The 23,918-nt window shown below is 39.1% G+C and overlaps 1 protein-coding gene across 2 annotated transcripts in view; it reads right to left on the bottom strand.

The window, feature by feature from the left end:
- Positions 1-11,760: 11,760 nt before the first annotated feature.
- LOC131254733 (calcium uptake protein, mitochondrial-like) overlaps positions 11,761-23,918 on the bottom strand; it is a 36,755-nt gene continuing 24,597 nt past the window's right edge. Inside the window, exons 2-7 of one of the 2 annotated variants that reach the window (XM_058255450.1) lie at positions 22,608-22,797; positions 22,363-22,446; positions 14,832-15,045; positions 13,170-13,346; positions 12,968-13,087; positions 11,761-12,483 (exon numbers count right to left, since the gene is read on the bottom strand). In XM_058255450.1, coding sequence (XP_058111433.1) covers positions 12,268-12,483; positions 12,968-13,087; positions 13,170-13,346; positions 14,832-15,045; positions 22,363-22,446; positions 22,608-22,797 — 1,001 coding nt within the window. In that variant the 3' untranslated portion in view covers positions 11,761-12,267. Of the gene's footprint in view, positions 12,484-12,967; positions 13,088-13,169; positions 13,347-14,831; positions 15,046-22,362; positions 22,447-22,607; positions 22,832-23,918 lie in introns of both variants that reach the window. The other variant, XM_058255449.1, reaches the window with a different exon arrangement.

The raw sequence follows: 23,918 nt of genomic DNA, 5'->3' as shown, positions 1-23,918 counted from the left end.
TATGACTTCTCTCCCTCTTGAATAAAGTTATCAAATAGATTCATCTCTTGCATGTTTGTGGAGTATTCCCCTACCCAAAAAGGTTATAAATTTGTGGATCTTCATACTGGTTGTCGCTATGTCACCCTAGATGCAACATTTTTTGAGTCTCTTAGTTTCTTTTCTCTGAAGACTTCCTCTCCCCTCTTATCCCCACATGTTACTCCTATCCCTTTGCTGGACTCACCGACCCCTACCTCACCTCCTCCACCATCACCATCATCTCCCCCATCTCCGGTAGTACCATCCTCATATATGCCATTCTCTCCACCATCACTTCACCCGCCTCCACCTCCACCTCCACCATGCTGCTTCACTCGCCCCAAGACTCGACCTGTCCATTTACAGGACTATGTTTGCACTTAAGCCTCATATATGTTGCAGCACAGAAAAGGGCGAGCCAACATGTCACTGCATCCACCATCATCAAGCACTCCAATGTATGCACCTGACTCGGATCTTTCTGCTTCTTCAGGAAAAGGTATTAGTCCTTGCACGTTTCATCCTATTCAGCATTTCGTTTCTTATCAGTCATTATCTCCATCTTATAGAGCTTTTATTGCTAATTTTAATTGTCTCTATTCCTACATGAGTGGATGTGGCCTTGGCACACCCTCACTGGAAGCATGCTATGCTTGAGGAGATGAATGCCTTAAAAAAAAAAAAATTCAAACTTGGGAGCTTGTTGATTTACCGGCCGAAAAACATGTTGTGGTTGTAAGTGTGTTTACACTGTCAAGCATAAACCTCATGGTACCATTGATCGGTACAAAGCATGCCTTGTTGTAAAAGGCTTCACGTAGACTTATGGCATCAACTACACAGAGACTTTCGCCCTGATTGCAAAAATGAATTATATATTCGGGTTCTCTTATCTATGGCTACAAATTTGGGTTGGCCACTACACCAACTTGATGTTAAAAATGCTTTTTTACATGGTGACCTTCATGAAGAAGTGTATGTGTCTTTACCTCTTGAGTTTTTTTGTAAGGGGGAGGAACATAAATTTGTCGCCTTCGCAAGTCCATCTATGGACTCAAGCAGTCACCACGAGCATGGTTTGAAAAATTCACTCATGCCATACAGGCTGCCCACTTTCACCAGTGCAGCTCCGATCATTCCTTTTTTTGTAATCGCACCACCAATGGGCTCACAATGGTCTCGGTCTACGCTGATGACATCATTGTTATGGGTGATGATTCTACTACTATATAGCATTTAATCACATCTTGCTAGCACCTTTAAGGTAAAAGATTTGGGCTCTTCGCATTATTTTCTCAGCATTGAGATTGCTTATTCTCGCTATGGTATTGTAACATCCCGAATTTTCATGGCCAGAGTTTATACTCGTGCCCAAGAAAACCAAGTGTTAATAATGTATAAATTGGATGCTTTAAAAATCGTACCTATTTTTATTTTTTATTTAGATCACATCCAGATACATTCACAAGAATAAAATCAACTATATTGATTATTTCATTAGAGTAAAAGAATTCAGTAAATAATAAGTACTCTCTCAATGGGAGCTTATTACAATGATCGAGTTTGCAGTGAAAGTATAAAACTAATTCATAAAACTATCTTCGTATTCTTTCAGCATAATCTTCCATAGGGAGATGGTTCTCTAGGTCTTCGATCTGTGCATCACCTGCATCATCTGTATGGTTGGAGAGGGTCAACGTCCTACTCATAATAATGGTTATCCTTTAAGATTAACAATAATTCAAGAGATTTATAAAAGTAATGTAAGGGTTCTGAAACGTCAGGTACTCCACTACTGCGAGAGATATCAGTATGCGCAAACAATCTACAAGAATGTATGCCTAGCAAAGTATGTGCGGCTCATTATACGTAGTGATCACTGTCACAATGTGGAAAATAGTTTATAATATCTGACTCGACCCGCGTTCTCACACTACAGATATTCATCGGTGTGGCCAATGTTAACATGGACTTATGAGAGCATCTCAAGGCAACACAACGACGCGATTGGGAGATTTATATAACATAATGTGTTCATGAAGTGACTATTTGTGACATCTAATCCTGATAAGTGATGTAACACGTATGACAATTTACTTACATCGATTGTGCACCACGCCAACCAACCCACGGAATTACGTGTCGACCAAGAGGGCCGCTACCCATAACGCATTACGTCCATGATAAATATTTGATTCACTAGTTGTGATACCTTTAACACATCACTTGCATTGATAGAGAATGTAAACTGAATCATGATTCATAACAGGGTAAATAAGTGTTTGTCATGCCCCAAACTCGAAAAATGAGCTCACAAATACATCAGGATGGGCCTCAATAATGGGCCTCATAAATTCCCAAAAGTGAGTCATATTGAAGGATCATTTGGACCATATCACAAATAGTAGTGGAGATAACAATTCTCACTGTTAAACAAATCACAGGGGCCCACTGTCAGGTTTATTTTCCACCCAATCTAATCATAAGGTCTTAAAGACGTAGATTAAGAGGGAAAATAAATTCCCTATTAACCCAGAATTTCTGTGACCCAATTGGGTTTCAATGATAGACATTCAAATCCCACTATTTTCGGTAATGTGGTCCACCTGATCCTAGATTTGTCTCATTTTTAGCCTCAAGCCTTAAGACGAGTTTACCAAATGGATAAACGGTATGGATACAACACATACATCATGGTGGGTCCCATAGATGGATGGCGTGGATGAAGCAGGTGGGACCCACAGAACTTGGTGACACCACTACAACAGCTATGTAGCTGGAGTGAGGTACACCAGCAGTCCCACTCCTAGACATGGGGAGGTGTGGGTTAAGCACAATGGTCAGTGGGTCCCACGTGGGGCCCACCATAACGTTAACTTCCATCCAATCTATTAATAAGGTCACATAGACCCAAAAATAAAAAATTTAATTGATCCAAAGCTATTGGACCAGGGAAGTTTCAAGGGTAGACATTCAACACACTGTTTCCTGCCGTGTGGACCACCTGAGTTCCTAGTACGGCTGATTTTTGGGGTGGCCCACAGCTATAAGGGGGGCCCACCAAATGCACAGTGTTGATGTTCTCACACATCACGGTGGGGGGCCACAACTAGGACCCATGGTCCCTGCCTCCAGCGTCAAACACAGCAAGACGCTGCTGCAGCGTCCTCTGGACACCAGCAGCAGCAGCGTCTGCTACTATTTTATTTATTTATGTATTTATTTTTAAAACAAGTTTTCCTGTGGTTTTTCGTACGTGGGGTCTGCATCAGGTGAATCCACTCCACCCATTAGATTCTATGACTTGAGACAGACCAAACGAGTCCAATATGCGATATGTTTTAGCGCGTAGAAACATCAAGGTGGGTCCTAACAGCCTTGAACGGGAGAAATCACAGTTTTCTATGGTATGACGAGCTTGATAATCGGATTAGCTTCATTTTTCGACTCAACGCCTAAAATGACTTGGGAAATAAGATGGACGGCATGGATTAAAGTCATACCTCAAGTGGGGCCTACACGAGTGGCCCTCCCCAAAGCTTGTTGAATCAAGCTAATATTTTTGTTTTCAGTTCATGTCCAACGCCCCTGGATGCTGGACGGTTTGGGCACAACACATATATTTAAGGTGGGCCCCACCTATAGACATGCTATCCAAGTGGGCCACCAAAAGGCTGGGTGGTGTGGATAAGACATACATCAAGATGGGGTTCATCCAGGTGGGCCACACAACGACATCATCACACCAAAAATAATGAAAAAGAGAGGGAGAGAGAGAGAGAGAGAGAGAGACACATGTGATGGAGGGACCCCGACACTATGGGCCCTCCCTTCCATATATCACAACAAAATCAAGTGGCTCCCATTACATGTGGTCCCACCGATCAAAATCAACGGTGGAGATCCTTTCTCCACCAAAATGCAAGGTATAGATGACCTTATTCATGCAAAAAAAATAAACATCATGATGAGGTCCATGAAAAATGGCCCCATCATGGAATGATCACGAGGATCAAGGTGGGCCATCGGCCACACCTAAGGTCTAAAGTGAAATCCATACCATCAATCGGTTGGCCTCACTTGGCCCATCACCAAAGCATTAAATCTAAGCCTATAGAAGCACCCACCGTTTGATCTTCTTGGTCTGATGGAACTCCGATCTCCTTGTGTCCCTCTTTGATGGAAGATGATGAGAAATAAAGGGCTAGGATGGTGGATCTTGGGAGAGAAAGTGAGCCACACAACTCACTCTTTTCTCTCTTGGAAGTGCTTCGACGCGCACTCCTTTGCTTGCTTGGAAAATGTGAAGAGAAGGAGAGAGGGAAAGGGTGGTTGTAAGAGAGGTGATGGGTGTGAGTGATGGATGTGAGGTGATAGTTGTACTTGACATGTATGAGTGTGTAAGAGAGAGAGAGGGAGAGAGTTAACTTTGGGGTTGCTCTTGTACTTGATATGAGGTGATCGATTGATTAATTGATTGATTGATAAGACATAATGTAGAGATTCTCTTGGGATTACAAACGCGCAGTGTTTTCTTAAACTGAATGCAGGCCTACATCTCCTAGCCAAGGTATCGGATCGATATGCAAGATGCGACGTTGGAACCGCGGTGACGGTACGGTCGCAATGGTACAAGTCTCGGATTGAGTCAACTCAGATCTACGGGATACGACTTAGGGTCACGTGCAAACGTTGATTGTAGGTCGTGAATTGCCGAAATTCGACGGAAAGGATCGCGGGAGTCTACGAAACAGTACGGATTAGGATACGTGCCTTACAGTGTTGATGGTAAGTTGAACAATTGCAGAGAGAAAATCTTAGTAACATGAAAATATAATATGTAAAAGGCAAGATAAAGTATAATAACTAAAACTACTGTAAGCTTAAAGGAATAAAACCCTCACCTTGAATTGTTTGATAAAGTTAAAGGCCTTGGGTAATCTTAAGATTAGAACCCTCTTTCCTGTCCTAACCCACATGAATCGGATAATCAAGTATGGTGTTTATTTTATAACATTTTTGTATTAAGTCTAGTGGTTCTTAAAGGTGGAATTAATTCCTCCTCATAGGAAAGTCTGAAAAGGGAGAGAGAGGTAACGGGTTGGACCTGAACTGACCTTTATTAGCAACTTAGGGAGTTGGTGCAGGCTGCTTGTTTCCCTCTCCTTTTCCCGCTGATAGCGTCCTACTGGGATGGATCTGACAGGTACGTTCGGCCTCTCTTCATAGTCGTTTCCTCCTCTTTCTTTCTTCTCTTTTCTTTTCTTTTCTTTCTTTTTTTTTTTCCTTTATTGATGGATGGTCGGCTGGCCTGGACGAACCAGATTCGCCGGAACCTCTCTCTCTCTCTCTCTCTCTCTCTCTCTCTCTCTCTCTCTCTCTCTCGTTTCTTTCCTTTCTTTCTCCTTTTCTCTTTTCTTCTCCTCTTTATTTCCTTTGTTTCCTTTCTTGTGGGACGGTAAGACTATTTTATAGTCAGTCCGAATCCAGAAGAGCTCTTGCGTAAACCCATTTATGCAGCAGGGAAACCGAAAGGTTTCCTTACGCAACACTATTTGCGTACCGAAGGTCGGCGTATGGACTTCCGTCTAACAACTTTCTTGTGGTCGACGTGGAGGGTGTCAGAAACTCCTCCTCTGTGTTACGGACGGTCCAGATTGGAGTCCGGAAGCCTGGTGTGGATTTCCTACGCAGAAACGACTTACGCAGTGACTTTCTGCGGTGTTCTTGCATACATTTTTGTAATAGCTGTCTATCTAATAGATCGAGTCGAGAAAAGAGAAAGGTTTTGGTCAGATCTGACCTGGCTTCAAGGTCGACGGCTCTGATTTTCCCACAGGCTGATCATGGTGGGCCACAGGCTTTGCAATCGGATGTTGTCCGTTTGAATGGTGTGGCGCTTAGGCTTCTTGTGAACGTTGTTGTGGGCACGTGTGCATGCATAGGTTCATGGGGCCAGCGAGGTTTTGATCGGGCTAAGCTCCTCTACAAGATGGACGATTCTGATCTTTCATGCGGGTGACGATGGTGGCCCACCATTATCACAGTGGATGAACGTCCGCTGTTAACGTAAGAAGGGAATCAGTTTCCTTCTTTCTGCGAATTTCATCAGGTCAAACCGTGTTTTACCCAATATCCTGTTCGGTGCACAACTAGTGCACATGTGTGTGCACCCTTGCGATCATCTGTGGGGCCCACGGTGATGTTTGCAAGTGAATCTACTCCGTTCATGTGAAGCGAAATATCCAACTACAACTTTCTACGAGGTTTCTTCGCTCAATGGACACCAGAATCAACAGTTATAGGTTGGTTTGTCAATTGGGCCCTTTTTACAATGATCTAAAGGCTGAAATTCGACGTGTATAGCTAATTTATGATACATAGGCATGGTGTAAAATTTCACTTTCAACGGATTGTGGGAACCATGTGATCTAGAATTCAGGAGTCTAGGTTAATGACATTTTCGTTATTATTGTTGATCTAAGAGTTTTGTAAAATCTAATGGTTCTATATGGTTGTAGGCACATTCCTAAGCAATTCTTATAAAAGAACTTATGACTAAATCATTATAGATAAAGGGCTATTCGTTGATTTAGTCAGGGGAATGTACGTGTATCGAACCACGTGATCAACGGTCGGATGATTTGATTTATGGATGGAGACTGTTCTCAAGGGTTAGATTCGTGTCAGGGAATAGAGGTGAGGTTAGGATAATTAGATTTTTGTCATACACATGTACATGTTATGTTACTTTCCATGGTAACACTCAAGAACTTTCAATACTCGGGTATTGAAATGTTTGGGGTGTTACAATTATTTCCTTATGTCAGAGGAAATATGCACTGGACTTACTTAATGAGATAGGCATGCCGGGCTATAAACCTGTTGCTACTCCTCTTAAGGTCAATCATTAGCTCACCTCTCTTTATAATGAGTCTCTATCTTATCCTGGTCCTTATCAACAGCTCATTGGCCGACTTATTTACCTAACTATTACAAGACCTGATATCTCTCATGCTGTGAGCGCGATCAGTCAGTTTATGCACTCACCACGGGCTGCCCATTTGGATGTTGCATATCGTGTTCTCCGCTATCTCAAAGGCTCTCTTGGTGCAAGAGATGACCGGAAATCTACAATCAGTAATTGCTCATATGTAGGGGGAATTTGGTTACTTGAAAAAGTAAGAAAAAGCCGGTTGTTGCTCGATCCAGTGCTGAGTCCAAATACAAGGCCATGGCCCATGTCACTTGTGAGTTACTTGGCTAAAGAAATTCCTCACCAAACTTGGCTTCTCTCCATCTATACCTATGTAAATGATGTGTGATGATCAGGCTGTCATTCACATTTCTAGCAATCCGGTCTTCCATGAGCGCACAAAGCATATTGAGGTGGATTGCCATTTTCTTCGAGAGAAAATTAAGTCCCATGAAATTGTAACTCCACATGTTCGCACTCAACTGGCAACTGTTTTCACTAAACCTCTTTCATGTGACCGGCATGACGCAATCACTTTTAAGCTTGACCTTTCGAATATCTTCAGACCCAGCTTGAGGGGGAGTGTTGAAGGAACAAGTCCAACGTCGAACATGTCGAATTTGTGATATAAGCTCATCCATCCAGCTCATCTATATCTTCTTTTTTCTGCATTGTTTCTAATTGTATTTTTCTTCCAAGCATTTAATATTCTAGTATAAATATATGGGTTGTGTGTGGCTCAATAGAATACACAATCTCTTTTCTCAAATCTCGTCTTATAATAGCTTAGTCCTTAAACACTGATGAGAAGACAACAGTGTTCTAGCCAATATATGCCTTTGATTCTTTTAATTATTTTTTTATAAGACTAACTAGACATAACTTATATTGTGGTCTTCCCATAGTCTAATTGAGTAGAAGATGTTAGATATGGGCCTATGGGGCCCACTTATGGGCAAACCACTAGTGGGTAGGTCTTGTATAATTAACTATTGAATCATTCTGGTTGAATATACCTTTTTTTTTTTCCAACCCCCTTCATGTTCAAATTCAAATCAGAAGAGGATTTAGATAAGTGAGAGATATCAAATGCCATACGGATAAGTCCTATCATAACCGAACTCCTCTCAATCCTCTCAATTCAAAGGAGGCATTCTCTCAGTAAACACATTCATTTGAAAGATTTCACAAAAAAGAATATTGGGAGAGGCATAGAGAATACTCATTATCCGTTAGGTTGTATCTAAACGATCTAAACCATTGATTGCGCCAGTGGTTAGCCTCTTTGTAGGATTACAATAATCACACCTTTCCTGCTCTTGTAGTAGTTAGGTGGATAGCTACCATCCATCTTTTGCTTAGTTCGAAGGTCCCTAAGATTGTGTAAAGACCATCAGATCCTATGGGCCTACTCGTTTAGGCCTATCAGATTGAACTTTGATCTTTGGATTAAGAGCTTTCCCTTTTAGAATGTTGGGCAAAATAAAAGGTGGGAGAACTAAGCTCGATGGATAAAGTGGCCTAAGTTAACTTGGTCATTTGACAAGTTGGGTTAGGTCATCAACTAGTTGAACTTCTAATTCGAGAAAAATTTTTAAAGGCTTCCGAAAGGGAAACATATAGAACAAATGATGTCATGAAATGCACATGTGGAAAATCAGACTCGTATCACAATTTGACTTAACTTTCTTGAAGTATGGTTGGAGGTTGTCTGATCAACCAACCAACACTACAACTATCCACAAATCGGGATGATGGCCTCTTGGGCATGAACCATCCCAGCTCGGGTCAAGCTTGGGTCTAATGTTGAAACACTAAAGTTGTTTAGGCCCATTTTAGTGCTAGAAACGAAAAAGGTTAGTTCCTTACCTAGACTAATAACCTTTTGTATTAGAGCCCTAACTTGGGCTCATAGGTGGATGTTGGGTGAGTTCTAGCATACATTTTAGGTATGTGCATGACTAAGCCTAAGCTTCTTTAGATTTTAATGGCCCAGGGCTAGACGCTCATTAACGACCAACTGGATTCAACGTCATTTGGTGCCAGAGCAATGGTTCTTTCTTAACTCATTGAGAAAACATTTTTAAGAAAAATCATAGAAACTGATGGTGTACTTCTATTCATAGTAATCACGCCAACATAGTTTTTAACTAAGCTTCCAATTTTTACAAATGAATGGCACAAAAACTTTAAAATTTTTATAAAGAACGAGTTGTAAATGAGTCTGGAATCGAACACGTTCAGCCTATACAAACTGATCAAATTAATGAAGTTGAGTTAGTGGGAGCTAGTTCTTTTCTCTTTCATTTCTCTCTGTTTACACCTATTTTGGCTCATCCATGCAGACCAATGAAATGCCGCCACATGTCAACACTACACATTAAATGATGGATAAAATCCTACTTACATTCCGAGGACATCTTTTCTCATATCCTTTAGAGGCATGCCACCTGCCAAAAGTTGAAATGTTGTAGAGCCATATGCACGTTTGCTAAAAAAGGCACTGAGGTGGCCCTAGCACAAGCAGCACATGTGACTGAAGCAGTGCACTCAATGAGTTTTTAAAGACCCGCCAAGATAAGAATTTTATCACAAATCCAGATATGCTTAGCAGGGCTATCTCGTAGTCTTTTCAAAATGGGAGATTTTCCCAGAGATGATCAGTGCTCTCAAGGCGATTATGAAAGTTTGAGAAGCAGATCTACCTTAGAGTGGATGAGAACCAAAGGCATCATGAGGAATTCAGGTCCAAACAAACCGATCCTTTAAGATCTACGAATCTCTACAATCACACTGGCAAGGAGATATAAAAACATTTCTAATATACAGAGATCTCTTTGGCCAAGTTGGGATGATCGAAAAGCAATTGTGCGTTATGACTGTCAAGAATCCTGAACTGATAAGGAAACCCAATGAGGGTTTTGTCGCCTCTTAAAGCTATATAAGGAGCACGTGATGAAGAGCTCTAAGCTCACACTAAACATAATTAATTTAAACCGCATATTGTTACCTTATTTTAGTTTCTAACTCTTCCACTTTTGTCTAGCCATGTTGCAGTACATCCGGAGTTTAGGTTAGCTTAGATCACTATTGTCCAGCGTTATCGTTGCAGTACGCTTAAGAGTAGTATAAATATCTTTGACTTACCGTCATTAGATCCCGATTAACCGAGTCCATACTTGGAAGATCATACCTTGATCACATCTTTCTTATCAATCTGCCTCGATTGTTTGTTTACTTAGGTGATTGTATGTGCTTATCTTCCAGTTATTTCTCTACTTAGTTGTTTATTTGATGATTGTACTTAGCTTCAAATATAGATAAATAACATCCGCATTTTTAGCCTTTAGTTTAAATCTTTTATACATTGTTGTCTTATTAAAAAATACAAAACCTACTATCATTGGTAAAAGAAAAGTCTTGAATGCGAGGCAAAAGGAATCCATTCAGAAGGACTTAACTCCTATCCTTCTAAAATTACCTGATCGTTGTAATTGTCAGTGGCTAAGAGTGCGGCCAATGCCACGAGTTTGATCTTAATCAGTCTATCTCAGCGTGGGAGCACCAGCGTTCAACTCGAGTCAAGTACAACTCTAGCATGCCCCATACTATCCTAATCACACATGTTAACCGAATACAAACCTTCGTTAACACGCTCAGCCTCGTGTTTTTTTAATTGCGCAAACACTCTCAAAAAACACACCCCAATGAAATTTCATGCCAGTTGGATACTTGAGTGGGCCACAATCTAAGGTTTGTCCCAGCACCCCAATGAAATTTCATGCCAGTTGGATACTTGAGTGGGCCACAATCTAAGGTTTGTCCCAGTTGTTGGTGTGCTCTCAGTAGCAGGAGCCTGTAGGGAGGAAAATGCATTTCTAGCGGCACCCAAGGCCCTAAAACAATCAAAGGTAAAGATTCCGTCATTTCGGGCTATAAGATTGATTTCAAGAAACTTAAATGTACGGGTTAGTGAGGGACCATGGCTGCTGGTAGCTAGTGGGCCTACAATCAAGCCAGATACAGGCCTATGATAGAGTAAATGGGCCTCTAGGTGGCCCTTGGACAGACCCATCTATTTACAGGCATTCAAACCACCTTCCGACTGGTTCTAAAGTATGGCCCAAGCCTGGCCAAGGAGAGCTATGCCTGAAAGCCTGATGCGCAGGCCCAGCTTATTTACAATGCAAGTTAGGCTTTGTAAAATGGAAGAAACAGAAATGGAAATCTGGAGAAGAAAACCAACCTATGAAACTTAAAAACCTTGAAACTCTTTTTTGTTCTGAAATAAGTGTGCATTTGGTTGCACGAAATATTATGATATTTCATGATTAATAAGTCTAATTTGGTTTGCACCAAATATCATGATATTTCATGATTAATGAGTCTAATTTGGTCCAAATTTCAAGATATCGGTTAATGAAACAGCATCCTAAACAAATTGTTTTTGGAAGTTTTCAATGAATAAATGGCCACTTATTATTATTATTATTTTCAATAACAGCCCTTCTATTTCTAACAAAAGATGGCCTTCCTGATGTGCACAGCCTTTTTCTGCCAAAAACAGCACTGCACTTGAAAACAATCATCCATAAATATCACTGACAACAGTCCTTATTATGAAAATAACATCTCCTTTTTCCTAGATAATAGGACAGCCTTTACTATGAAAATGACAACAGCTTTTCTTCTTTTTTTTTTTTGGCTACATTACATTGATGTTGAGAGATCATTCGGCCTGCAAAAGCAGTTTTTGAACCGAATAAGAAAAAAATACAGCTTATTTAGCTCATAAATATCTTCTTGTTACAAAGAATCCCACAAAGTATGAAACAACACGAATATGTATAACACATAATAAACTACAAGAGTCGAGGTTTCCAGTAGGAAATCACTCTGCAACACTGCTTTTTTTAGATGACTAGACAATGAGAGTGTCTTCTCCTCAGATCTATTTTGTCTACTCATGGAAACTGTACATAAAAGAGGTAGACATCATCGGCATACACCTCCATCGAAATCCCTTCTCTTTCTCTTTTTTTTTTTCTTTTTCTTTTTAAGTTTTTTCTTCATTTTCCCCTCTTTCCATCTTTCTTCCTTCCTAGTGAAGAAAAGAAAGCCACCTCCATCGATGTTCCAATGACACCCTCATTGAAGATTGGAAGAACTGACCTCTCCTTACTGTACGACAGCTTAGTTGCTAGTTCCCAAAATGATCTCCGACCACGATCGGAAGTGCTAGGCCATGTACAAGAAGAAAGGAACTCTAGTTACTGAAAATTCTGCACAAAGGGGTTAGCCTTTCTGCAACTCCACAAGCATGATAGCAGCCCCACAATGCCTGTTTCCATTGGGTGGGCAATATCCCTTTCCCTTCTCTGTAGAACTCGCAAGAACTCTTCTGCACTCAAATTTCCATCATGGTTTGCATCAAAAACATGGAATATGACATCAACCACATTGTCACTGATGGAAACACCACATACCTATCACAAAGAGGGGAGGAAAAAATAAATAAATAAAAATAAAAACTTCATTAAGAATAAGACTACTAGTTTACAGGAGAAAAGGAGGTGCATGTGGTGATCGATTGAAAGAAACGACGTTTGTTTTGCTCGTTCACGAAAGATACAGGTGGTGCCCACTTTTCTGTAAATTGAGCTCGGAGGCCCTCATCATGCGATGGGCCATGCCCCAATCTCCCTCCTCAAATGATCCCAGGTCTCCAAAGAAGATGGATAAATAAAACCAACAGTCGAGATCTGGAGTACCAATCAGATAGAAGGATCAACCAATGGGTGGAAATTTTTTGGAGTCTCCATCCACCTGGGGATTTCCTTAGCAAAACATTTGTATTGCCGCAAGGTGGCTCTCAGGCATCAGTTTATTAGGTCCAGCAAATGTTGAATCAAACATTATGTATACATCCTCGAAAAGGAACAAAAAAGGTATTCCCTTAAAAAAACGTACATAGGATGCAGCTCTTTGGAAGTCGTCCCTCGTCAATAAACCATTCACTTCCCCATAACCAAAAATTGCAAGAGACAATTCATGAAATCTTTTACGCAATTCTGCGAAGGACATGAACTCCTGAAAATGCAACAAGAGAGCAAGCAAATAAGAAGCGAGTTGGAAATGTTAAGTGGTGATTGGTAAGAGGAAACCGCCATACCTCGTAGGTGATGCGCATGTCATGGAGATGTGGCTCGTCGTGTAATTCATCAACCCGATCGAGAAGCTTGTTTATATGGTTCATGTCAGCCGAAGCAACCATGGACAAGGCAAAATCCTTAGCCGATATTGTTCCTCGTAACTCGTAGTCATAGTGGGCAAACTCCAAGCGCAAAATCTATATTGAAAACATAGAAATACTTAATATTTGATAGAGGAAGCATGTGATGAACAGTGACAAGAAATCCGCTGCAAATGAAATAACAAAAAACTTTGTTAGGGCTACCGGTGGATACCTCGATCAAACCATCTTCTCCATGGATGAAACATATGTTAGAATTGTTTTAAAAAGCAAGTGTTTTAAAAAATAACAACAGCAACAACAATAACCCTAATTTTGAACAAATGAAATGACATTCGCCACTAGTTTGATGAAAACGATTGGATTTACAAATTGACTGTGGAGGTTCACGTCAATAGGGTTTTAGGGGCTTGTGGAACCTCCATTGCAGATCATCAGATGCTTGGAGTTGTGCTTCCTCCAAGTGCTCATGGAGATTGGTCTGGCTATGTATGCTTGCAACATTGACAATTATGGAATAGTTTTATGTTCATGGAGCTAAGTAATGGACATAGATAGAGCACAGATAGGCAGGTACCCGTGCCTAGATTTCCTGTACATGTCCCGTCAGACCTTCAGCATCCTGATTGCCAAAGAACTAGATCCCAAACTATAGCAATGCACATCTTTCAAATCTCAAAGCCTACAAAAAAGTCATCCCCCACTTACAGGACTAGATAATTCTGTACATCAAGGCAGCAGCCACCGACGCAACATGCTAGAGCATTTACCAAACACTCACAATTGCTTCATAGTGGTGAATCATTTAGCAAAGAACTCAAAAGTACATTGTTCCAAATACTCAAATATATATATATATATATATATATATATATATATACATACATATTCTTGTGAATTTATTATTATTTTTTTTTTAGAGAGAGATTTCTTTTGAAAAATTTCAACCTTAGTATTCCAATGAAGTAGTCAGACCTTTAAAAGTTATTCTCAATCAGCAACCCTTACAGGTTTATTTTATATGATTATTCATACCCTTACCCCAGACAGCTAAGATTGTGGTATTCAATAACAGAAACGGTGGCCATAACGGCCAGTCTTATCTCAGTTATGATGCAGGCCATAACAGATTACGGCCCTATAACAGTAAAAATTTTCAACAGAAGAAAATGTATTGGCCCCGTTTCGGATTGTTATGGCCCTGTACCGGCCCCTTCCGGGCCATTTTTGTCAGAATGGCTGTTATGGCCCCTTATCACATAACAGCTCCCATCATTATCGTAATCTAATGGCTGTTAAAGTCGTTACATAACCATTTTTTTAATACCATGGCTAAGGTAATTCAGCAATAATAGAATAACAATGAATGATACCATCAACAAGATATAATGGCTGCAATACATTTACTCAAAAGAAAAGAAATTGCAATTAACACCAATTAGGCAACCGGATTTATTTATTTTTTATTATTATTTTATTTTTATTATTTTATTTTTTTTGAGAAGCACAATCAGACGAATATAACACCATCAATGAAGATCACATCCACAATCAAATTAACCAAGGAGAAGAAAGACATACTTCATGATGAAAATCTTTCAAAAATTGGATAAATTTTCCATGTTGGAGGCACTCATCTCCATTCTTGCCAAAGAAATACTCCAAAAGCCCTCCATTTTCTACTTGATTCCGCATTTTGAGGCCAATACGAAGTCCATCCCTGTGACAAGCTCCTTGTCTATTATGAGACCGCATCAAGGACATTACTTTCTTGAATTCATTCTGTTCAATCTCTCTGGGGGAAGAGAGAGAGAGAGAGAGAGAGAGAGAGAGAGAGAGAGAGAGAGAGGATAAAAAAGAAAGGAAAAAAAATGTACGCAATCAATATTGTTGCATAGACAAACAAGACTAGGCAACGAAGTCATTCAAATGGAAATGTATCAGGAATTTCTTTAACACGCAATCAACAAATAGTTAAAGAAAGTGCATGAGTGCTTTCAAATAACACAACGATGGAAACCTCAGCATAATAGTGAATTTGGTAGCACAAGAAAAATAAAAATAAAAATTTGATGATGCAATTGAAGTCCTCTGCTTACAATGATATTAAGTAAGAAAAGCATATGAAATCCAATGGAACCTACAGAGATATCTATGAATAAAGAGAGATTGCACAAATCCTCGAACACCTGACCTTTGAGAATAGTCTGCTGTCAGCAACCAGAGACAGGAGGTTGGTGAGAGATATAAGAATAAACCAGTTACCAATTCCATTTGGTTTTGTCCAGTATGGCTGAAACATTTCAGACCTGTACGAAAAACCAGTACATGTACAGGTGCTGAAATGTACCCATCACTGTTCTGGTCTATTTCAAGTGAAAGAAGCTCTATTTAAAACACTCGTGTCCTACAGAATATTTGGGAATTTTCTGACTTCTGGCTATTTTGACCCGTACTTGTTGATGCCTTTTGGATTTTCATGGTTGAAAGTGAAAAGATATTCATGGTTGAAAGTGACAAATATCGTAACGTATATTATAATTACTTAAATAATAAAAAATTCCAATCTCTAGTATATCTAGTATTCCTGGTATCAGCAATATTATTGAAATTATCGCCAATGTTATTGGTATCACTTGGTCAGCGATACACTGACACCAGGTAACATAAAAATTAGTGTATCAGTGATATTTCTTAGAATATTGCCGATATTGTGTGATGATATCGATACTGCATGACATCATTTAAAAGCCTTTGTGTATGGTAATGAATGTGATATGGGCCTACATAGGCCCACCTAGATGGGTTATTTTGGTCTAGGACATAAAGGGGGTTTTTGCTTTTGTTATTAATGGCATTTCTTATATTTTAAAACTTTAATATTTGGGGGGATGGGGGGAGTGAACCCTAACCGCAACCCTTTTATCCTCTCTCTGCATTCTCATCTTCTCTCTATTCATGAAACAACTTAAATAATTCAATTGTTTCATGAATTATTTCTTTCATGTGTGCATGTATGTAGGTATGGATCATGTATGTATGGATCTACAGATGCATGTATATGTGGATGGATGGATCTATGTACATGTATGGATGTAAGCAATGTTTTAAATACCGTTATCACATAATGTATCGCACCCTTGGGATACAGATAAATATCAGTTATCGCATGGGATATATCAGCTATATAGCGTAATGTATAGCTGTTGTTGGGGAACATGGGAACAATGGAAAATTGGTCGAATTTTTCAATGAAACTTCAGGGATTATTGAAAAAGACATCAATACACACTTAGAAATCAAAACTTTACAAAAAAAAAAAAAAAAAGTGCACATAATTGGGGTTTCCTTTGCATGGGGTCCAATATATGTGCTTTCCAACAGAACTGATACAAGTATATTCAAAGTCTATTCATATAACTTATAAACGTAAAAAGACATATATGGAAACACAAGCAATACATTCAAAAGAAAAAGAAGAATCACTAGATCAGGTTACATGTTTAATTTTGTGTTTGGATACAAAGATTACAACTGATTTGTAAGAAATTGAGAATTTTTAATTTTTCTCAATTTTCTACAACTTGACCCTTCTCCCCAAAATCTCAAAATCGAAGTTCTAAATCCATAAATTTTCATGGAAATCATGAAGAATCATAGATTTGTAACCATTTTACTCTGATTTAACGTGACTTGCAACAAAAACATTGATTGAAATTTGAAAATGCTCATTGGATCGAATAGGTGGGATATATCAGCACTACTTGTGCATTTCGTATCGCGTAGGTGGGATACAAGATATATCGTGGGATATGTCAGCTGATATCACCAATACTTAAAACACTGGATGTAAGTATTATATATGTATGTATGCATGAATGGAATGATGGATCACATTATATTGCATTGGAAGAACTTTAGAATGATGTTCCTAACCAGTGTTTCCATTGTCGACGAAAAATCGATAATATCGCCGATATTATCGGTGTCGCTGGACCGGCGATACCGAAACACCAAAAATTCGTTTCTCTTCCTAATGTCGACGAAATATCGGCGATATTTTCAATTTTATCGGGAAAAAAATAGTATCAGGGACAACTCTTCCTATTATTTCGAAAAAACAAAATAGATGCAGAAAAAAAAAAAATCTCTTACCATTTTTTTCTCAAAATCTGCCTGCAGGAGTGGCTTTCGGATGGATTTGGTGGGCCAATCACGGTCGATAGCGCCGGATTTTCAGAGGTAAGAAATCTCCTTTTTTTTTTTTTTTTTTTCTTTGAAAAGAATAGATTCGACCCCAATTCCAGCGAGGTTGAAGGGGATTTGGGTTAGGATTTGAAAAACGAGAGAAGTTTTGGGAAAGATTTGGGATTTTTTTCATGCGGAAAAACGATTGAAGTTTTCTGGAGAAGACGAGACGAAAGGGAAGGGAAGCTTGGGTACGTGTCATGCGATGACAAGCGCTGATACTTCTCGAGCTCCGAGTTGTACGACCGGTTCAAAGGAGATCAAAGTTAAATGGGCCCCAAAATGATGTATTTATTACATCTATACCGTTCATTCATTTTTCAAGATGATTTTAGATCACGAGTCAAAAAATAAATCATATCCAAAGCTCAAATGGACCACCCCAGAAATAGTAGTGGGTAATGATTTTCACCGTTAAAACATTCGTAGGGCCCACCATAAAGTTTATTTTCAATCTAATCTGTTCATAAGGTCAAAAATACCTGGATTAAGAGGAAAAACAAATATAATATTGATCTAAAAGTTCTGTGACCCCCAAAAGGGTTTCAATGGTATACGTTCAATCCCCCATTGCTTTTTGCGGTGTGGTCCACTTGATCTTTATATCTGTGTTATTTTTCGAATCAAGCCTTAATACGAGCTCATAAAATAAATGAACGGTTTGGATATAACACATACCTCATGATGGGACCCACAGAACTTGCCAACGTCAATGCACCCAACTACTTGGCACACCTGCGCAGAGGAAAGCTCTCTTTTGAGAGCGTGAACTCGGTGCAATTACACTTTACAAATGATGGTGCGGCTCTCACGGCGGGCTCACCTTGATGAATTTATTTTTTATCCATGCTGACCATAGGTTTTTCCAGATCATTATAAGACGCTAGCCCAAAAATGAAGCAGATAGAAATCTAAGTTGGGCCATATTTTAAGGAAGAGTGGTGGTTGAACCTCCACCATTAAAAACTTCTTCAAGCCCACATTAATGTTTTTGTAATGTTTATTTTTCATCCAACCCATTAATAAGGTCACATAAACCTTTATGAATGAAAAAGAACAAATATCAGGTTGGTCCAAAACTTTTGTAACCCATGAGAAGGTTTTAATGGTCAATCACCACTGTTTCTTATGTAAAGGTCCACCAAAGATTTGAATTTGCTCCAATTTTGAGATTATACCCTAAATTGATTTTTTAAAATAGATGAACAGGATAGATATACAATAAATATATCAACGTGGCCCCACTGTAAGTGTTGTACTGTCTTATGTCAAGCTAAAGTTGCACATAATCCACTCTACTCCTTGCACCACTAAGTGGGTGGGAGTCAATACGCGGGGTATTATTTATTTATTTATTATTATTATTATTATTATTTATTTATTTTCAATTCATCCCAGCAGGAATGGGACCATGAACAGTTTGAATGTATATAAACATCACGGTGGACTAGGGAAGTTTATTTGTCATCCAAGTTGAAACCTTCCTAGGAGCTATGGCCCACAGTGGTGTTTATTTGTCATCCAAGTTATTCATAAGATCACAGGGAGATAGATAAAGGTAAAATACAAAAATGACATGGATCCAAAACTTTTGTGGCCCCTAATGATTTTTCAACCGTAGGAATGTTCAATTCACATTGTTTCCTATGGTGTGGTCCATTTGAGCATTGGATATGCTTCATCTTTGGTATCAAGCCTGAAAATTATCTTGTAAAATGGATGGATGGGGTGGATAAAATACATAAATCACAATGGGCCCCACAGAGTTGGCTCAGTACGATAAGCATACTGATTTATACGGTGCGCATGTGTCACTTGTTTGTATCTTTGGATTGATGGGTCGATGTTCTGTAGGGGCATCATAATGATAAATATTTTATCAATGTCGTCCATTTATTTTAATAGATAATTTTAAGGAATGAGTTCAAAATGAGACAGATTTGCATCTCAGGTGGACCACACTAAGAGAAACAGTGGTGATTAAATGCCCACCATTAAAAACAGTGGTATGGCCCACCACCAGATTTTTGGATCTGCCTAACTTTTAGAACATTGTCCTATTATGGCCTTTCAAAACAGATGGTAGGAGTGGATTTGTGACGTACATCTCTATCATGCAAAAACCACACCTAATTGGATAATCCAATCCATCCTTGATTTGGTATCTTTGAGTTCATTCACTTTTACATGTCTTAATTACTGTATGCCAGCTGCATTTGTAATATATAAACTCATTTTGATTGCTATTAAAGTGATTTTTTATGGGATCACATGCTTTTTGTGTTCCATTAAATGAAAACTTATCATGTAATGCATTTTTATTTTTATTTTTGCAATTTTTTCATTCATGAATATGTAAATATATGTCTTCATGCATGTCCTAAAGTTTCACTGAAAAATTCTACCATTTTCTCCATGTTCCCCCTTTTTTCCTGCATTTCCGGTTATCGGCAATATTATCGGCGATAACGATATTATATCTTTATCTCTGGCCAGCGAAACTTGTAGCGATACCGACATCTCGAACACTGTTCCTAACTAGGTCATTGCACTGCTTCTGTCCAGAGCTCATGGTTTAGGCACCTATAAAATGGAAACCTATTCTGTAGTTGATTTTTGTAATTTGAGTCCTAAGTGTGCATGTGAATGTGACTTTTAAAATCTTATGAAGTTTCGCTAAAAAATACCACAATTTTCCCAATGTTTTCTTCAGACAGTGATAGTTTACCTAGTATCTGCAATATTATCGATGATATCAGTACATATTTATGTATCCCAAGTCACCGATACATGTCACAATAGATACTCTAACAACAAATACTCTGAGCACTTCATTAAAGACATATCGACAAGGTTGCATCAAGCCCTAACCTTTATGGGGACACTTTTTTCTTTTCTTTTTTAAGGGTACCTTTATGGGGATGATAGCATTCAACATTGGCACCAAAGATTTTAAATGAGACATGGGACATCCACCCATTGTTCTAGACTGTAAATTCGTTCCATACTATTATTGGCTAGCGATGTTGCAAAATTTCCGTATGATCCTTATCATCTGATCAAGAGCAGGAAAAATGCACAATCAAGATCAAGCAAAGAAAGAAAGAAAGAAAAATCCACCATGGATTGCTAATGATTCTAAGGAAGAACTTTCTTAGAATCACTTTCATCAAATAATGCTACTAGGGCAAGCCAATGTGTACATGGAGCTGCTCCAGCGCCGTAATTGTAATATCATGACCATGTGCTGTGTATACATGGGATACCAACATTATTTTAAGGGCAGGACTAACAGTTGTTATCACCATCATTTTCAAATTGGTTTTAGAATGGTGGTAACTCATCCACCACACACATGGCATACATGCACAACAATCAGTAGCTTCGAAATCATGGATTCCATTGTTAATCCTGAAAATTGCATAAAATTGGACAACCTTGGCGTTGAATTTGGACAGCTGACCAATTTATTTTAGTTGCCCATTTGATGATCCCCAGTTTTTCTATTAGGATTGCTCTATGATCAATCTATCGTGGGTTCCAGCTGGTTTTGTTCATAGATTCAGCTTTTTTCTTTTTTCTTTTTTTGGCTCCAGCCTTTCTTAATGAAGCGTCATTGTCGTTTCAAAAAAAAAAAAATCTATCGTGGGTTCCATGATTTGGAAGGTCCAGATTATTCACTGTGTATGCCACATGTAAGGTCGATAAGTCACCACCAAGTTTAAAATGGTGGCTAACGGAAATTGCAGGCTTTTCCTATTAGGAATCCATGATAGTTTCCGATAGAAAAATTCATGATAGTTCATCTAGTCTCCCAGGCACCTACCTCCTTGAAATTCTTTCCAAGCAGTGCATTAAACCTCTTAGAAGTGTAGGAGGTGGGCTCCACAATGAAGATGACTATACACAATCAATTCATTCACAATCATTAGGAAAAGCACGAGTATGTTGAATATGGACAATTGGCAATAATTAAACCATCCACTTTTTTCAGATGGGGTTGGCCAACCTAATGAGTGGACATGCTTGATTTGGTGTATGGTCATCTTCACAAATGTCGTAATGAGTGGCCAACCATATGACCACTCAAATGTCCTACTGCTTGCTAGGTTGGCACTTGTGTTGCCTATAAAATTGCATGTAGAGAGGGCCATATGTGGGGCTACACTGGACGGGTTAGCTTTAAGCCTTAAGAAACCAGTGTTTTTTTTTTCAACAGCTCCGTTGAAATTCTTCATTCTGATGTTCGGGGGCCTGCACCCATTGCAGGCTACTCACACCAAAAATTCAAAATGGCAAAAATGCTCCTAGAGCAGGTAAAATTGACCCCAATCCTGAGACAGAGCAATTTAACTCTAAATCATTGGTTGATAACTGGTATGTTGCAGAAGAGAACATGCCAACTGTGGACCCCTCTTTTGTGGTATCCATCAATATTGCTACTGTTTCTTTGTTTGGAGTGGATGCAGGCATGACTGGATCTATCACAGTCCTTTTTTGCATTTCATGAGGTCCTTTGTTGGTTGAGATGCTTTGGGATTGGGTGAATTTGGAAAAAAGAGAAGATGAGTGGAAATTTTTCAAGAGGATAAAGGACATTTCTTGGGTAGATTGGCTCAAGGAGTTTCATCAGTTTCAGATGAATGATTAAAGAAAAGATCTGGTAGGTAACTATATTTATGGTTTGAAACAAGCTCCCCATGCATAGTTAGCAAAATTTAGTGAGGCTGTTGAAGGAGCTGGTTTCAAGAATGCTGCATCAGACTATTCAGGTGAGAGAATTGAAGCAAAACAATATAATGATGCTATAGTCTTTACAACTAATTAGTTTTAACAGGATTCCATAAAACCATGCAACACGTACCCACTACGGTCAAGGTCAAACATTTTAAATGCCACAGAGAAGCTTGATTCAGGGATGCTGAGTAAGGTGACAAAGAAGATGTACCTGCCACGAATTTTAAGAAAGACATTGATTCCAGATATCAGACGTCTCCTTGAAACAAAACTTGATAACACATCATATAAATATTTAATTTGAAAACAGGAAACCAAATCAATTTCTCTGCTTTTGATATCTTGTAAGCACAATGATGATTGGTAACTTACTCTGGGAAAGATATAAGTCCATCAGTATTGGTATCAAAAAGCATAAAAAAGGCTGAATCAGCACAATGCAACTCACTAGGAGGCCGCTCCCCTCTCAAATAACCTTCTCTAACAATATTTGATTCAGATGGAGGAAATACAGGAACAATTGCTCTCATCAAGTCCGCTGGTGTCATAAAAACCTCTCCTTCTGGGGTACGGAAAGATGCAAAGTATTCAAAAACCTGGAACGGAAACATAATGCAAGGAATGTAGCAATGAGAACAATATGGTCACCACCTACGATCTAGATACTCAAACAATCATGTACATTATACAAAGTATGAGAACATTTTGACTCAATGGAATCGATTGAACATCAGAGAATACTCTGCTGCAATTAAAATCTGCGATGGTTAGAAGCAATGTTTTAAAACCTGGATTGGACCCTGGTCTATTTTCTGGCCAGTTGGGTGCATCTGTGTTTTTTTTTTTTTTTTCTCGTCCAACGAGTCTGACCTGGGGCATCTACTGAAAGTATAACCAAAACATAAGACATCAGAGAGAGAGTGGCCTTTAAGTGGAGTTTGTAGGCTCGAGCTCCACCGGGCTATTATACATTTTATCATCAAAAAACTTGATCACCAAAGTCACCCGGGTTTTTCGTAAACTGGCCTGCTTTTTATAGCCAGTTATGGTCCAAACCACTGTTTTAAAACCTGGACCAGACCTCAGTATCTGCTTCTCTTTAACCGGTCAGGCCTGATTGGCCCATTTTGACCCAGGTATCTGCTTCTCTTTAAATAAGAAAAAATATAGAGAGGTGTCAGCTAACTTACTCTTAGCCTAGTGGTTAGAGGATTTGATTTCTTGTACAAATCGCTGATTCGAGCTTTGGCAGGCATTGCAGCATTTTATTATTTTTTTTTTTACAGAACAGTTATTCCCCATAGTTGACTAGGTTTTAGGCAGTGTTTCAAATAGCGCCCGTAGCGTAGCGGTAGCGTACGCTACATAGCGTAGCATGGCCGTAGCGCTACGTAGCGTCCCAAATAGCGTAAATCCCCTGTAGCGTACGCTACAGGGGTTGTAGCGCACGCTACAGCTACGTAGCGCGTAGCGTCTGTAGTATAAGCTACATTGTATTTTTTTTTACTATTTTACTTTCTTTTTTTTTTTGACGTTTTCTTTGTTTCTAATGTTGAGGAATGTGACACTTGTATTGTACTTGATACTTTTAACCTATGGGATTTTCATTTCTTTTCATAATTGTGACTTGTAGTTTCAATTAGACATTATTAATTACAGTGGTTTGCTTAGAAAGTTGTTGAT

Source organism: Magnolia sinica, chromosome 9 (genome assembly GCF_029962835.1).
Source record: "Magnolia sinica isolate HGM2019 chromosome 9, MsV1, whole genome shotgun sequence".
In the NCBI taxonomy this organism is placed as follows: domain Eukaryota; kingdom Viridiplantae; phylum Streptophyta; class Magnoliopsida; order Magnoliales; family Magnoliaceae; genus Magnolia; species Magnolia sinica.
Note: the sequence above shows the minus strand (reverse complement) of the source record. Positions and strands in the feature narration are given on the sequence as shown.